The 17,063-nt window shown below is 40.5% G+C and overlaps 1 protein-coding gene across 1 annotated transcript; it reads right to left on the bottom strand.

The window, feature by feature from the left end:
- Positions 1–1,255: 1,255 nt before the first annotated feature.
- Positions 1,256–16,899, bottom strand: LOC100695592 (transferrin receptor protein 1). The gene is made up of 18 exons (XM_019347439.2): positions 16,758–16,899; positions 15,044–15,093; positions 14,134–14,371; positions 13,609–13,780; positions 13,258–13,483; positions 13,056–13,178; positions 12,337–12,432; positions 11,848–11,987; positions 11,598–11,749; positions 11,390–11,509; positions 11,165–11,250; positions 8,119–8,182; positions 7,924–7,991; positions 7,169–7,233; positions 6,962–7,055; positions 6,627–6,848; positions 4,529–4,687; positions 1,256–3,103 (listed from the first exon to the last, which is right to left on the bottom strand). Exons 2-18 carry the CDS (start codon positions 15,074–15,076, stop codon positions 2,861–2,863), a joined length of 2,301 nt encoding a protein of 766 aa, XP_019202984.1. The 5' UTR covers positions 15,077–15,093; positions 16,758–16,899; the 3' UTR covers positions 1,256–2,860.
- Positions 16,900–17,063: the final 164 nt, after the last annotated feature.

Below are 17,063 nucleotides of genomic sequence, written 5' to 3' on the forward strand. Positions count from 1 at the left end.
TTCTCACATCTCTGTTGCGCATTCACTCTGTCAGCCCACTCTTAAAGAAATATTCTCCCATTTAGATTTTTCATGCTACCACCTTGCCGACAGTTGTCTCTGCAAACTGAAATGAAGCCGCTGGACGTGTTCAGATATTTCACACAGATTCCTACAAATAACAACTGGGTGTATTTAAAGAGAACAGCATAATTAGGGATAGGGAATGCGGTAGGACCTATAGCTCCTGTTAAAAGCTGCCCAACTCATTAGAAGAATGCGCTATGATTTGGTGGTGGTGCGCGCACTCTGTGAACTAACATAGATGATAGGTTTTTATGACAAATCAGCTCATTTATAACAAAAAATCATTTTCGGGCGTACGTTATTCCGAAAGTCATTGAGAGTAAAACGTTTACGAGCCGCTGACGGTCCGATTTGAATTAGATTCACCTGCCTGAGCACGCTGGGAAAAGCACAAATGCCAAGTGATGCACTAACGATTTCTTTACTTTGTGTCCATCTTCTGGTCAAATTGTGTCACAACAGCTTTTTGTGTTTACGGGATCATTTTGAAAAACGACACTAAATGAATGGCCTTTATTACAGACAAAAAAGAAACGAAAAACTAATTAATCATTGACATGAATACTTATTAACTATTAAGTTGCATAAAGTCAGACTTTGCAAATTCACATTTAAATGGAACATATTCAGCCAATTTCCAGCTTTACTTTATCTGTCTACGCCATCGAGGATCTATTAAATGATTCACAGTTTAAAATATATCCTTTTTCTATTTTAAAACTTTTAAAAATAGGCATTTTTCTCATTGCACATTTGAGGTTAATTTTTATTTTAAATTATTTAACACACTTCAGTGGGCTACTTGCTTACTTAGTGTTACTATCAGTCCAATACCAATAACAGTGTTGGTATCGATACTAGTGATATTTGGATGAGTCCACTCACCTCTACTACACCTCAATGTGAATGAACAATTAAGCAAAACTCAAATAGTTGTGTTTATTGAAGAAGAAAACTGTAAGGCCAAGAAAATATGTTTACAGTTTAATTTTTTTTAAGCTGAATATTTTAACAATTTGCAGGAATTTTACATTTTTTTTCCAAGTTCACCAACTTTTGATTTAACAGAAAACAAGAAAATGAACGGAACCTCTTTCAGCGTACAGAAGCTCGGCTCTCCATTGCAGACATGAAACAAAAAAAAGGAACAAAGGAAATCTCAACAAATTCATCAAAAGGTAAAATGTAGTTTTATTCATTCAAACTAAATCCACAGTGTAGAGTGGTGATTAGTTATGGAAATAATACTGGACCACAATGCTGTGGCCATGGTATGTGTTTGTAACACTCCTTTCTTTAAAGCAAAAATTCCTTCAATAGTAGAGCTTGAAGATGGAACAGATCAGCTGGGCCAGATGAAATGGGCTTACAGGCCTCAGGCCTAGTGCCCCACACACAATTGGGGGCCAACCAATAACGTAAATTTGGCGAGAGGGGTGGGTTACGTATTCTCTTAAACCTTACACCTTGAAACCATATATGTACCCAAATAAGTGCACTTTTTCTGTCATACCAAAAATCTGATCTTTGGTAGAGTACAGTAGTCATTATTTCACGTGTCCTACTCCCCTACACTGTTGAGGCTAGTGGTCTCTTCCAATTTTAGCTAAAATTGCAGTACTTTAAAGGTGAAACAAGCAGAAGCAGGTTTAACAAATGCAAGAAAAAGAGAAGAGTGAGGTGCCCCCTTTATTATTTCTTCAAACAAATCAGGATGAAACCACTGCAGTTAGCGTTAAAGTTTTCCAGACAATATTGGACAAGAAGACATCCCAGCTAATCCGGACATTAGCAGCTGCTGGTAATGATAGTGAATGTTTATGACCTGAAATGATGGTTCAGAAACTGTGCTTCTTTAGATGATCCATCATATGAAAAAGCTCTGGCCTCTGATTTTAATAACAGGTACTCTGAGATGCTTTTGCTAAAGTGATATTGTGATGGTTGTTTTTCATTTTTATTTCATCCAGCCAAAGGACTGATGTTCTCCATGGTATAGGACAAAGGATGAGCTTAAGCCAGAGGTATACATTGTCCGTCCATCCTTTCATAATCGATAATCACTGCTCCTACAGTATTTGTCTTTTTTTAGCTAAACATGCACACAATGAGCTCCTAATTAGTCCTTACCCACAAGGTCAAAGTCATAGTCACATTTGCTGTTTTCTGTGCTTGAAGACCAAAGTCAGGATAGAGCAGGGAGATGCTCTTTACCCTCGTGGCCCACACTGAGGTAAACACTATCGTGGCCTTATTGTCCTGCAGGGTGTGTAGAAATAAAGCACTGACTGACCACACAAAGATCAAAGTGTACCAGCACTGTGTCAACAGCCCCTTACTGTATGGACGTGAAACCTGGATCACCTAAATGAGGCGGGAACATCGGCTCAACTCGTTCAACATGCGGTGCCTTAGAAGCGTTTTTGGATTCAGATGGCAGGACCGCTTTCCAACCACTGGGCACACCAAGCATCTGTGCTCGGTGGCTTGTAGCTATGATATTGACATGGCATGATGAGGGCCAAAGTATTGAAGATCGCGATATTTAAAATACCAAAGGTTCAAATTCAAGTTTTTTTAAGCGGAAGGCTCACATATTTTCTATCATGACATATCATATATTGGTTTTATGGAAAATTTTAGAAAAAGGAAAATGAACATCGTGGAACAGATGTGATGATTTTGTGGAAATCCATTTAAAAACTGTCTGTTAATCACACCATCATACTGGCTGTCACACCGCCCATTGTAATAAGAGGGCCAAACCATGAACAAGGGAGGGCACAGGACTTTTCTAGAATTCATTATCCAGAGACCAGATGTCCCCTGCTAGGGAGTTGGCACAGGCCTGAATGGTCCAGGTCGCCTGGGCAAGCTTGTTGCGGAACAGCTCGGCGTTGGCCTCTGGGCTGGCAGTCTTCAGAGCGTCGAGGTCGCTGGACAGAGCTTTTAGGGTGTGGGGGCCGGAGCCCAGCAGGATGTGGCGAAAGGGGCTGTCTATCGGAGAAACGTAGGGTGACAGGAAGTTCCTTTCCACCTATAGTAACAGGAGGAGGAACATGGAGGAGTTTGTTAAAAGTGTTTTGAGTCACCAGACCTTTCTGTCATATGAAAGGAGGCAGTTAGCAGCTAAAAAGAAAAAGACTACCTACCTTGACTTCCATTGCACTTTACAGTAGATAAAAAGTAATGCAGTAAAATAAAATATGACGTATTCCATTTTAAATATGATCCAAAAGTAGCTAAACCACACTAAAATATAGCGGTGCAACGGATCACTGCTGATCCGTGATCCGACCCGATCCCACTCCACGGTTCGGCACGCACATGATCTGAAGATTCGAAAAAAAAAAAAAAATATGTGTATGGTGCACGTGGTCAGTCTGTCAAGCGATAGTCATGGCCAGCGCTAGCGCTCCAAGTGAAGGAGTAGAGGAGTTTGTGGCATTTAAGCAGCCCTTTGCTGCCCAATCCGACCAGGCTAAAGCTATTACAAAAGCTATTTGGGTGTTTAGCTGGAGACATGAGGCCGTATTCCGTTGATTAAACATATGATGAACGTGCTTGAGCCACGCTATGATATCCTGTTGCGCGTCCACTTCAGTGACAAGATCGTTCCAAGCATGTATGAGCAGGAAAAGTCTAAAGTTATGGCTGAGCTGTCCCAGGCATCTTCTGTTGCCCGACTACAGATGGGTGGACCACCGGGCAACGGAAATCTACATGACGGTGACCGCTCATTATATCACAGCGGAGTGGTAGATTCCCTGTACTGCCCTATATTGCACCTTAATTTGTTTTTATATAATTGCGTGGAATGAGGTTTGAGTTGAATGTTTTTTTAATGGGCAAAAAATATTTAAATAAATAAATGGCGACGTAAACTTTTTTTTGCTGATCCGAAAATTGATCCGATCCATGACTTAAAACCGTGATCCGATCCGAACCGTGAGTCTTTTGATCTGTTGCACCGCTACTAAAATATATAAAATATATAAAATCCTTTGGCCAAAAGCTCAGATAGCAGCTTAGCTTTAGCTTTTTTGTTGTTTCCACTTTATAAGCCAACACCTCATTAGCTGCGTTGATTAACCTGTTAAATTAATAATTATCAGTTCAAAAGAAGGAAATATTTACGATAACAGCAACAGATAACTAACTAGTAACCTGTTTTTTTAAGCAGCTAGTTAGGTTTAGCAGATAAGTTTTAGACTAGATGTAACTTGAGTTACACATTATCTGCTATAAAAACTTTTTTTGTACCTTTATTTCTTTAACATATATTTTATATTATGTTGCTCATTCCATGAGGTATTTCAATTACAGTGTATTATTTATGTATTTAATTAAAGAAGGCTAATGTTTAGAGTGCAGGACCCTATGTCTGTCTAGAACTGCTAAGATATATCCGTATTTTCCACAGAGTATCTCAAGAAGAATTACTGAGTGTTGGAAGCCGTACCGTCATGACGCGGTCATTGATCATGCGGCACGTCTCCATGTTTTCCAGGTCGCTGTTCTGGATGTCAGCTGTCAATATGCTAGAGACACGGTTGTAGGAACCAGAGGCCATGACCAACCACTGCCCAGTCAGGGTCTTGGGCAACAGCTGGGGCTGCAACTGGAAACAGACAAATATGCAGGAGTGATTTAGTTTTCACAATAAACTCAATTTGGTAATTGGACATGCAAGATCTGACCAGAGTCTGGGCAAAAGAGTAAGAGAGGTCAAGTTACTCTACATCTCTTCAACTTGCTTTCAACTACATAAATAGATTTAATTTAACTAAATATAACATTTTTTTATGTAGTTGTTAATGAGTCCTTAATAAAATAACGATCTAGTTTCAAAATAATCTGCTTTTACTCTAATTAAGTCTTGGATTAATCGTTTACGCTTTGCCCGACTCTGCTCAGAGCCCAAAGCAAACTCAGCATATCCAGGCTAAGACTGAAGACTATAAGACTGAAAACAGCTACAATATAAATAAAGTTTAGTCTATTCTTACTGGACTTGTAATAAAGACTAATATAATACCAATATATTTGAACATCTGAATGCATCTGCATGCAACCTCACTCTTAATAATGAAATGGTAATGTTGATTATAAAAATAACAGCAAATAATAGCAGCAAAACATTTCTCCTCTTGACAGAAGGCAGAAAGAAATGCCGGCAAAATGCCAACTGTGTGACTTAGACCTAATATCTCAACTCTTAATCTCTCAGACTCAATATCACATCTGTATCATCCAACCTTCCTTTATCTCAGACGTTCTTGAAAGAATACTGGTAAAACAGCTAACAGATCATCTCCAGAGGAATTGTTTATTTGAAGTTTCAGTCAGGTTTCAGAATTCACAGCACAGAAACAGCTTTAGTGAAGGGTACTAATGATCTTCTTACGCCCTCTGTGCTTGTCCTGCTAGACCTCAGTGCAGCGTCCAATACTGTTGACCATAATATTTTATTACAGCCATTAGAGCATGCTGTAAGTCTGCTGCATTGATTTGAATCATATCTATCTAATACAGTACAATTTGTTCATGTAAATGGGAAGTCTTATTTCACACACACCAAGGTTAATTATGGAGTTCCACAGGTTTCCGTGTTAGAACCAATTCTGTTTACATAATACAGGCTTATATAAGCCCTGCAACAGACTGTTGACCTGGTCAAGGTGTACTTCCCCATGGTAGCTGGGATATGCCATTAGGATAGATGGCTTAACTTGTCCTCCAGTAACACTGTGAGGAATCTTGAAGTCATTTTTGACCAGCATATGTCCTGCAGTGTGTATATTGAAGAAATATGTAAGACTACTTTCTTGCATTTGCGCAATATCTCTAAAATTAGAAACATCTTTCTCAAAGTGATGCTGATATACTAGTTCATACATTTAGTACTTCTAGGATGGACTACTGTAATTAAGCCTTCAGTTGATCCAAAATGCTGCAGCCAGAGTACTGACAGGGATTAGAAAGAGAAAGCGTATTTCTGATCATGGTTATGCAAAAGGTTTAGTCTCGTTGACAGGGAGTTCTTCCTTCCCACTGTCGCCAAGTGCTATCTAATAGGTGGTCATCTAATTGTTGGGGTTTTCTCTGCGTTATTGTAAGGTCTTTACTTTACAATATAAATTGCCTTGAGGCGACGGTTGTTGTGATTTGACACTATATAAATAAAAATGAAGGAGAAGTGAACCTTCTTTGTAATACAGAAACCTTTTAGTTACCCGGATAGGAAGAATTCCAGCTTTGAAGTACAGGCCTGTAATCAGATAGTTGTTGTGTTTCTGGCATTCCAGTTACACGTTGTCAACAGCGAAGTCTCAGAATGACCTCTGGTGGACAAACTATGTAACATCAACACTCATAACATGGTTGAAGTGTGTTTCTCTCTTCTCTTTTTTCCTTTTTCAAACTTGTTGTATTGGCATCATTATATCAATGTCAATACTGATATATCAGCAATGGTCAAGTTGCTCCTGATTTCTGCAGCCCTGCTCTCAACAAGGTAAATACTATCTTGATTTACAAGGACACTGGTGAACACTCACCCTCTGAACAGCCTTGACCCTCATATTAATCTGAACCACGTGGCTGCGTATGAGCTGGTTGTACTTCTTCAGGTCCATCTGCAGCAGGTGGTCATGGACCAGCCTCAGCGCTATGTGACCTGCAAACTGGCCCGCTCTCACAGCCAGCTGAGGAACCTGGCTGGCTGTGACAGAGTTCAGGTTTTGTTGGGTGTCCAGGGTTGTGCCAAAGTACGGGTAGTCCTGAGGAGGCACACGGGATGTTTTAAGAATTACTCTCAGATCTACAAAGTTGGCATGAGTTAAAAGAGTTCAGAAACTATTTAAGAACTTGTAGTACAGAAGAATTCACTTACTGAACTTCCAGAGTGGAATCTGAAAGCGACTGAGGGAATGCCGGAGAAGGCGAGGAAAGGATACGCAGCACTGTCCATCCTCAGAGGCTCCAGACTTCAAAATCAAACGCAAAACCGAAGCGTGAGAATGACAGCCTACTATCAAACAAGAAGGCTGTGATAATCATCACTGGCTATACTTTGTTATCTTTAATTAGACAGACTCACATAGTAGACTCAGAGTTGTTCTTTCCAAACTGAGAAAGAAGAGACTTGTCCTTGTCATAGTTCACCTAAGAAGAAAACAAATGCTTTGATTAAACTCTCAGAAATTTTACAAAACAAAACAAACCAAAAGAATTATTTCTACTTGTAATAAGTGCCACCTGGCAGTTTGATGCTTTCTGTTGTGTGATTGGCAAAGGAGCTTTAAAAAGAAAGTGGGAATTTCAGCAGATGATTAACTCACTCTGGTGTGAGTGGGTATGATTTGTAGTAAGACTTCATCAAGACCTAGATCTTGATGAAATCGAGTGTGTTGCAAGTTTAATTGAAAACTTTGTGTTTGTTGGGCTGTCTCTATTGTCCTTTTTTCTTTTGATTTACTTGTAGTTTTGTTTTAGTTAGTCCGCCTGGGCGTGCAGGCCGTTGTAAAAGATTGCGAGGGAGTCCTGTGAGAGCGGTCCAACTTCTTTCTATACTTGTTTTTTGGTTTGTGTCACTTCCCTCTGCAAATCCATTACAGGTGAAACACAGCACTTATTCCCAGTTGTGCTGAGACACAGTGTTTGCAGTGCTTGGTTCACGGGTGAATTGATTGCAGTGTCTCTAAAACAGGGTGTAAGGATTTGCAGTGCAGCTGGGATGTTAGTAGAATTTGTGGTTAACTGGGAATTAATGGGGAATTTTATGTTTAATTGATAAAACAAATAAAACACATTTATTTCATTTACATGGTGAGATCAGATCAGATGTGAAGTTACCTCTTTCAGAGTGTTTTGGATCAGGCTGTGCAGCAACGGACTGGCTGCTACTTTAAATCCATCCTGACCTGGACAAAAAAAAAAACCCTAATGTTTAGTTTTCATGATATCGCCTAATTTAGTCTTTTAAGAAGATACATAAGAAACCTGAACACTAAAGAGGTATAAAAAGTCTGCATCCATGGCAGTAAATACCTGTCACAATGCCATCCAGGTTGATGTAGGTGACTGCTTTCATGCTCAGAGAGGACAAATAACCCTGGAACAAAGAAATAGCCAAAATAAATTTATACTCAGCCACTTTGTTAGGTACACCTTTTCAAATGTTTGCTCTCTAATAAGCCAGTTTATGCATGTAGACATGAACCCGATGTGAGATGCAACTCACTAATGTGCAGCAAATGCGTGATGCTATCATGTCAATATGAACCAAAACCTCTGAGGAACTTTTCCATCACTTTGTTGAATATATGACATGAAAAATTAAGGCAGTTCTGAAGTGAAAAGAGGTCCAACCCAGTATTAGCAAGCTGCAACTAATAAAGTGTAATAAATAGTAGAGATGGACCGATCCGATATTACATATCGGTATCGGTCCGATACTGACGCAAATTACTGGATCGGATATCGGCGAAAAATAAAAAATGTACTCCGATCCATTAAATATCAAAAAAAGCATCTCACAAAACTTGCAACACGGCGTAACTCGGCTCATAACTGTAGCACGTTGCAGCAGTATGCCTCATGTGATAGAGCGGCTGTGTGTATTTGGAGCCTCGCTACCAAACCAGCATTTCATCTCCGAGGAAGGTATCCCAGAGAGAAGTAAAGCAAGTGTGTAAGTTCATCTCTGAATGTTTGTAAAGCGTTCCCATGTTAAGCTTAACAACCGATATATGGAGCGACTGCCTCTCTCTCTCCCTCACCTTCCTGCCGCTACTTCAATCGTGAAACTGCTTAACGATCAGCTGATCGGCTTTTCTGTTGCGAGTCCGTCTCTCTTCTTTGTTTTTGGCCCACTTCGCGCCAGAAAGAGGAAACCAGCGGCTGAACAACAGCAGCACGTTTAAGCTTGATAAGCTGTTGTTAGAATGTATTTAATATTACTTTCTACACCAGGATCCTTTTCTACGTAGCTGACGGCTGGTAACTGTGCAGGGGCGGATCTAGCAAAGTGCAGCAAGGGGGGCCGATAGGGCATGAACAGGGAAAAGGGGGGCACAAAGACATACTTTTCTTTCTTATTCTCATTTAAAATATGTAGCTTTTAATAAATAATTATCTGAATCTTACACCCAAAGTTTTAATCTGATGTAAAATGTATAGAAGTCCATTACTATATATAGTAGGGATGCACCGATACCGATACTGGTATCGGGTATCGGTGCCGATACTGTAAAATGTGTGCGTACTCGTACTCGTAAAAGTTAACCGATACCATGAACCGATACTCATAATTCCCATGGACTTAAACGCCACGGTAACATAAGGTGTTCACAGTTGATGTTATGTGATGTAACTCTACCCTGAATATAATTTGCCCTGTAATATGTCGCAAGGTAAATACAGGTAATTAGAGCAATCAAACTGTTACGTTAATCATAAAAGTATTATTTTATGGTATGTAACTCTGAAGGGAGTTAAAATATTTTTCAGAGTTCTAATTTTCTGGAGGCCTGTGAAGGTAGCATAAAACGGGACGTTGCATGGGGAGATGCACGAGGTTAGCTGAACCAAAGTGAGAGACTCGGCTAGTTTTACTGAGGTTAACCAGCACAAAAGAGTGTGTGGCTAGAAAGCTGACCGTGTGAGAGCTTCACAACAGAGTGTGGGTGAAGCGACTTTTTGTTTCAATGGTCGCACCACCGTGCTGTATTTCCAGCTACGACCGCCGAGGCTACAGGCTAGCCCGGACTGCTTGGCTGCGCCTCGGAGGCAGCCGCTATGGACTGTCAGAGAGCTGGACAGTGACTCGCTAACGCGCTGTAGCAGAGACAGCATCGGGTCCGCAGGGAGTGGATTTAGTGTGGGACTGGTGAACGGCGACCTACCGATCAGCTGAACTGTAAGTCAGACTTTTGTGCTCTTACTGGGGAGAAGAGGATTTTTCTCCATCGTCCGGCGTGAGCAACAAACAGGCCTGCAACAAGTGTGAATGTGAGTGTGTGTGGGGCCCATGTGTGAATATTTTATGTTTAGTGGATTTATATAACGTGTTTTGGAGTGTATATTAGTGAGTCACTTACCAAAAGGTGATAACATAAGTTGGGTTGTTTAATATAATTTGAAAGGGAATTATGTCATTTATACAGTGTATTTCATTTGGTTAAGGAATTGGAATATCATTTGAGTTTAAAAAAGGGATGTGTTGTACAGTATTTGTCTCTGCCCTTACGTTCAGTAAACGTTTCGTTTGTGTTAAAGAGTTGTGTGGGGTCGTTTCTTTACTACTGGTTAAGTTTAACTTGTGTGTGGTAGAAGTATCGGTTTTTGTACTCGGTATCGGCAAGTACTCAGATCCAAGTATCGGTATCGGATCGGTTTGAAAAAATTGGTATCGTTGCATCCCTAATATATAGTAACTCTTAAGTCTATATACCCTAGTAAGCTATAGTACTTTTTCCTTTGGGAAGGTACCGTCTGTGAATTCTGCAATTCTGTAGAAGAAAGATTTTGAATCTATTTAATTATTCTTGAAAAATAATTTGTTTCTGTGCATTTTTTTTCACCCTGCATCAAATTAAAGTTGATTACATCGATTAAGCATCATGAGGTGGAGGGTGGGTGGTTCCCTATTTTTTTTTTTTTTTTTTGCTGGGAGTTTGCAACCCTATTAGTTAGGTTGCTTAATATTTCTGCTAAGTACTCTTTAAAATACCAGAATAGGGAGGATGGAGTAGGTTTAAGTTTATTAGATTGATCAGTGTTGCTGAACTATGAAATATTTTGGGTGCAGTGTATTTTTTACATACAGGTATAACAGAATAGCTTTAGTGTTGTTGTTTATTTAAACTTGAGTATGAACTTATACAAAATGCAGCAAGATATTAAAAAAAACAGTTTTATTGATTAAAAAACACAATATCGGATTCATATCGGTATCGGCAGATATCCAAATTTATGATATCGGTAACGGTATCGGACATAAAAAAGTGGTATCGTGCCATCTCTAATAAATAGCGTGTATTTACATGAACAGCGTACACACATTATTAATGCAGTTTTGCCATGCACTTCTTACCTCCAACCACTCGGTGGCGCCAACACTCCCATACTCTCCCGCGCTCCAGCTCGCAAACACGATGCTCCTCCTCGGTTTGAATCCATCTATCAAAGTGGAAACATTTAATCAAACTCATGAAGCCAGCACCTTCTTTAGCTGCTCAGCATCTGACATGATGTGTACATCCAGGAACATTTTATTTGGGAATTAAAAACCCAACATCAGCTGCCAACAGGTGCTCACCGTTCTCCACCATGTCAGAGATGGACCGCGCCAGCTCAACGAGGACGCTGGTGCCCACGGTTGATGCCGCAAAGCCCGGGCCCCACGCATCCCTCTGGGCCCCAATGACCACGTATCGATCTGCAGACGGTCACAGGACATTCATCACTCACATCGTTTCCATATTTCCTGACCACAGGATCGCTCTCATTAATCATCTTTGCTGTACCTGCATCCACAAAGCCTTTGATGACCCCAAAGACATTATTTATCCTTTTCTCAGTAAGGACATTGTTGACTTCCACAGTAATAACATCGCTCTCATCTCCAAGTCTGTTGATGCTCTCCCAACCATCTGGCTGAGCTCTACCCCCGAGCTGCCTGTGGGATGCAGACAAACATCAACCCTTTATTGATGCCCTGTTTATTACAAGCTTCAACCATCTTTCTGATACCAGTTCAGTGTGTGTGAGTCTTACCTCAGAATTTTGGTTCCCATGCCTGTTGTGATAGTCTGAGCCAAAATATTTGGCAGGCCTGAAGACTGCACAGGTGGAAACTGGGTGTAGTTGAAGGAGGGGAAGCCTGGGGTGTAGGGATCCCCAGAGCCCATGTGCACCTGTGGGAAACAGAAGAAAAACACAATGCAGTGCAATCGCTTCCTCTTAGCAACAGTATTAGGTTTACAGACTTTAGAGTTCGTAAGACATGTCAAATCAGTCTTCATATTCTCTGTCTGTCTTTTTGTCTATACTTCTACAGAACCTACCAGCAATACTGTATGACCAGGAATCAAACAATTGCCAGGGAGTTATGATTTGTTTGGTAGCACCCTCACTTGCTCAAAACTCCATAAAAGCTCCCACTGCATTCCAATTCTTTGAATCTTGAGAACATCAAACAAACTAAGCACGTAGAGCACTTCAGTGGGTTTTATTCCAGTACATTTTAAAACTGCCCTCACTCACATGTCCAAAGAGGGAAGTATCATTTCCAATAGGGTAATCAATGGGGTCTGGGTAGATCAGCACAGCAGAAGCGTTCACTTTGGCTGCATTGGCTACCTATAAGCAGAGAAACAAGGGAATGGAAGCTAAGTTCACCAACAGCAAACAATTTTGCATGAATCCATCCATCCATCTTTTTGCAATGTTTCATGCAAAAAGAAGTAAACTTAAGTCCCATAATCACTAAACTGGTATCACTGGTATGACCTCATCAGATTTACAATTCTGTTTTATTCAAATTTTCTGATATCTGACCAACAGAGCCAATATTTATGTTAATCAGCTGCCACATATTAAGCCTGTTCATCTGATGGATTTAGACATGTCCCTTCTATGTGTGAATCTCTGTGCCATTTAGCAAAACAGTTTCTCCCAAATTTATGCATAAAATGTTCTCCAAGCTTTTATTCATCACAGCCTCATGCAGGAAGGAGGCTGAAGAAAAGTGCAGAGAACTCAAAACTTTTTACACACACACACACAGATTTTAACTGGACTAAAATCACACAACTTCTATTTGATATTTTGACATTTTCAAATTGAAATTTAGGGACATGGCAGATTTCCAAGGAATTACAAAGAGACAACACGCACAGGTATTACCCAAGTCACCCCAGGAAAGATTATTCCTGTTTGAATAGTTTACTAATACAAGTTTTGTATCTTTTTAAGCATCCCACCTTCTCAGCAAAGCTGATCCTTCCAGCTCTGACCAGCATCACTCTGCCATTCATGTCGATGTTCATGTCCTTTAACTGCTTCAGGTCCTTTTCCTGTCCATAACGGGCATACAGCACTGCACCCTGGAACCATCAGAAACAGAAATGTCACTGCAAGTGTCACTGTACATTTTTCCTACTTATAATTTAGCCTTCTGATTACCCTTGCTGTTCCACTGGCGCTGTAGGACAGGAAACCTGTTGGACGTTCCTCTGGTCCGTTCTTGAAAACTATTCTGTTGTATCCAGATGCTGGGGGGTCCTGAACCTTGACAAAGTACTCATCAGTCCAGGTCTTCATGCCGTACTCCTTAAACTTCGTTATCACCTTGTTCCCCAGATCTTCATCACCAGGAGAACCAGCCCGGTGGTTGCTACTGCTCAGCTGACTGTGACAGAACACAGGCAAAACAAATGGAGGCAAGAAAACAGGGCCCAGTTATTCTCTTTAAAACTGCAATGCACATAAAATTTGTACAGCACTGTACATGCAATGTGTGGGGTTTCTATTCACCTTAGTGCAATCTCTAAGTTGGATGTATTTAGTTTATCACCAAGCAGTTTTTTCACATCATCCCAGTCCATGAAAGGGACAGCACCAGTCTGATGGGTAACATCATCTTCAGAAGGTGCACAGGAGCAATTCAGATCCTTATTCTTATGAACCAGGTAGCCAGTCAAATAGCCTGAATGTGGTAGTCATTTAAAATGAGGAAACAATTACTAACAAGGAAAGGGAACACACCCAAGACCAGACCAAAGCACAGAGTCAGCATTTTAAAATAGCAGTGAGGCACCAAGAGACCTAAAGTTTTTATACTACGAATGCTTACACCTCCAGACTAAATTCACGCTATAAACTGTTGCTAAGATGAATGCAAGGTCAAAGCTGGGCTATGTTTTTCAGATGGTAAAATTATACTTTGTAAGTTTTCACACACACAAATGGAAAATGTTTAAAAAAAAATTAACTTTCTAGGCGTATGTATCTCCTCAGACAAGCAGAAATATGCCAACTATGCCATTCTCCCTCTCTTACCAATGACAAATGTGAAGACGATAGTAGCTGCCATGAAGCAGAGGTTCTTGGTTGTACATTCAAAGTTTTGAGCCACGTGTGGTTTGCGGTTTGACTTGTGACTAAGGTGGTCTTCGTCGCCATTCTCTCCAACCTCCTCATTCATGTCAGACGACTGTATCATCTCCACCTGGCTGGTGTCACCTTCCATATTATCGGGCAAGTTGAATCGTGTGTAGGAGTGCGGCTCACTGTTAAACTGACAAAACAGAAACGGAAAAAGTCAGGGTAAGCAAAATATATTATTTCAGTAAAAACCAAAGAATATAGAAACTGGGTGGGAGTCATGGACAGCATGCCCACTCATCCAATTCTGTGTTCTTAATATATGTTACCACGAGTCATCGATTAAACAGTTTCAAAGGCATTTCCTACCACTGCTATGCTGACGATACACCATATAACTTTTCTGTTAATCCAAAAGCCTCAGCATTCTCTCCTGCCTCAGTGACTGTTTCACTGTCATTACTAATTGAAAGTCTTCAAATTTCTCCATCTCAGTGCCAAAAACTGAAGCTCTTGTGTTCGGCCTCGACAGTTTCTCTAAGCAGGTCAGTCATTACATCGGAGCAGCTTCAGTGCAGTGCACTAGCAGGCTAGTGATTAGCTACACGCGGTAAGTTAGATTCAGATTTTCCATTTGGATTTAGTTTGTATTATCCCCCAAGAGAAAAGTGTCTTGGTTTGTGAATTGGATTTTGGTAGAGTGTCCCTGTGCCAAAGGAAATGCTGCATAGTGAAATGCATATTTGAAGTAACCTTTCAGTTGAGAGTTGGAAATGGAAAAATAAATAAATAAAGGGAGGGATTCAAGCTTAATACTAAGCTTGTTATTTTAAGACTTATCTTATAACACTCACTGAATACTTACAATTTGGGATATCGCTGATCTTGCTTGGTCCATGGCTGCTTCAGAGGATTCTGAGAAGATAAACCAAAAAGTTGGACTACTCCAGCCAAGTTTAAGTCTTTAAATGACAGGCATTTTATCCTTCAAAGAGACTTAAAGGCAGGTGGTGCATGAATTTAACTTTTTATTCAACTTAAATCCCTCACAGTGCGAGCAGTGTGTTGCTGCTTTTTACTTGCAGGAACATTGCATTATCCAAAGAATATATCCCATGTCTTGTCATTGGTCCGATTCTTCTTATCCTGAAGGCAGAGCTGGCAGGGGAACAAAAGGCAAGTGTCCTGCACAGGTCGACACAGTGACACCACCAGCTCTTTGGTCTGGCCCATCGTGGTGGCGAGGTAGGAATGGATAAACTGTTTCTGTGGGCTGGGTCGATTTATACTCATAAAGAGTTGCGATCAGGAGTGCTTGTAATTGATTGATTGTTTGATTGAAATCTGTGGGAGCCAGAATTCTGGATGTTTGTAGGGGATCAACTATTTCCTTCACTCAGTGACAAATGCAAATAAATTTATAACTTTTATGCAATGTGTTTTTTGTGGATTTGTAGTTGTGTCTCTTTTCATTAAAATGAAAGTACCATAAAAATTACAGACTCTTATTCTCTTTGGAAGTGGAGTAACCTTACAAATTCATCAGGAATCAAATAATTATTTCCCCCACTGTTAAGAAGTCAAAGGCCAGTTGTATAAGGAGCTTCAGCTATGGGACAGAATCTATACAAGCTAATCATAAGAATCTCTTTAGCCCATAAGAAACCTCTTTACACATTGAGGAAGGTTTCTGTTAAAGTTTTAACACTGACTGTCCCACTGTTTTCCTTAAAGTAAAAATGGGTCTGGGGTCTTATGGGTTGAGTAATGCTTTCCTGTACAGTTCTTATCATATCTACAGGTACGTGCATTATCAGAAGAAATATTATTTCTGTTAAACATGCACATAATGTCAAACGTATGCCACATAAACACTATACCCGCGACAAGATTACAGAAGAGAGTTTCTGATCACTCAGGATTGTTTTTCATTAACTCATATGTGATACTGCAGAGCCACTTAGAGGCTTTCCACTGCTGGCTGAGGACTGTCATAGAGGAAGCACATGCAGAATTCTGCTGTGGATTCAAAGTTATCAGACAACGCATGTGACTAAAGCGGACAGTGAGTCTAAACTGGAGGGCGTAAATTGCACCTTTTGTCGTAGCATGTTTTCCATTGAAAATACAGGGGAAGGGGGAGCTGAAAAAAACTGCAACATTCATACTGCAGTGACATGTGGGCCATTTAAGGGGAAGTTACGAAAGGAATAGCACCACAACAAATAAAAAGTTAAACTTTTTCTGCTCAGCAAACAGTAGTTGAATCCTCGACCTCGGCTCCCAGGTCAAAACAATTCGCGCTACGACTGCAGAAACTGTGCAGCACACGGACGGGTGTTGATGTTGTTTCCACGCAGAGTCTCTGTAGTCACTCAGACCGTGTCTTACACAGAGAAATATAGATCTGAAAACTAATCTGATTAGTTAGATAATGTCCTTTCCACGACACAGACTACACTACACCAGAGTGTGTTTTACCAAATTAATGAGCAAATGAAACAAATGCGCAACACTTTCATGGCACATACGTTTACCCTTATCTCAATTCTCTCTGATGTGTCGCATGGCGAACTTACTGTGTCAGACTGTTGCCTCTCTGTCCCCGATGTCAGCATCATAAATCGGGGGACGCAGTTCTCTGAGCAGGAAGATCTTTAGCGCAGTTGGGAAAGAAATGGGCGTGAAAGGTCGAGATCACGAGTTTGGAGTCACCGCTCAGTGGTAACATACTTCCTCTCATTTTTTCTAACGACAATATTTTTGTTTACATTGTTTATTCTAACCCATGAGTAGACAATGGGTGGACCGCGGTCCGGATCGGGACCCAGATGAAGTTCTGTGTGGAACCAGACCGTTTATATTTTACTCTGCGCAGCTTTCCA

The sequence above is a fragment of the Oreochromis niloticus genome, linkage group LG18 (assembly GCF_001858045.2).
Source record: "Oreochromis niloticus isolate F11D_XX linkage group LG18, O_niloticus_UMD_NMBU, whole genome shotgun sequence".
Lineage (NCBI taxonomy): Eukaryota > Metazoa > Chordata > Actinopteri > Cichliformes > Cichlidae > Oreochromis > Oreochromis niloticus.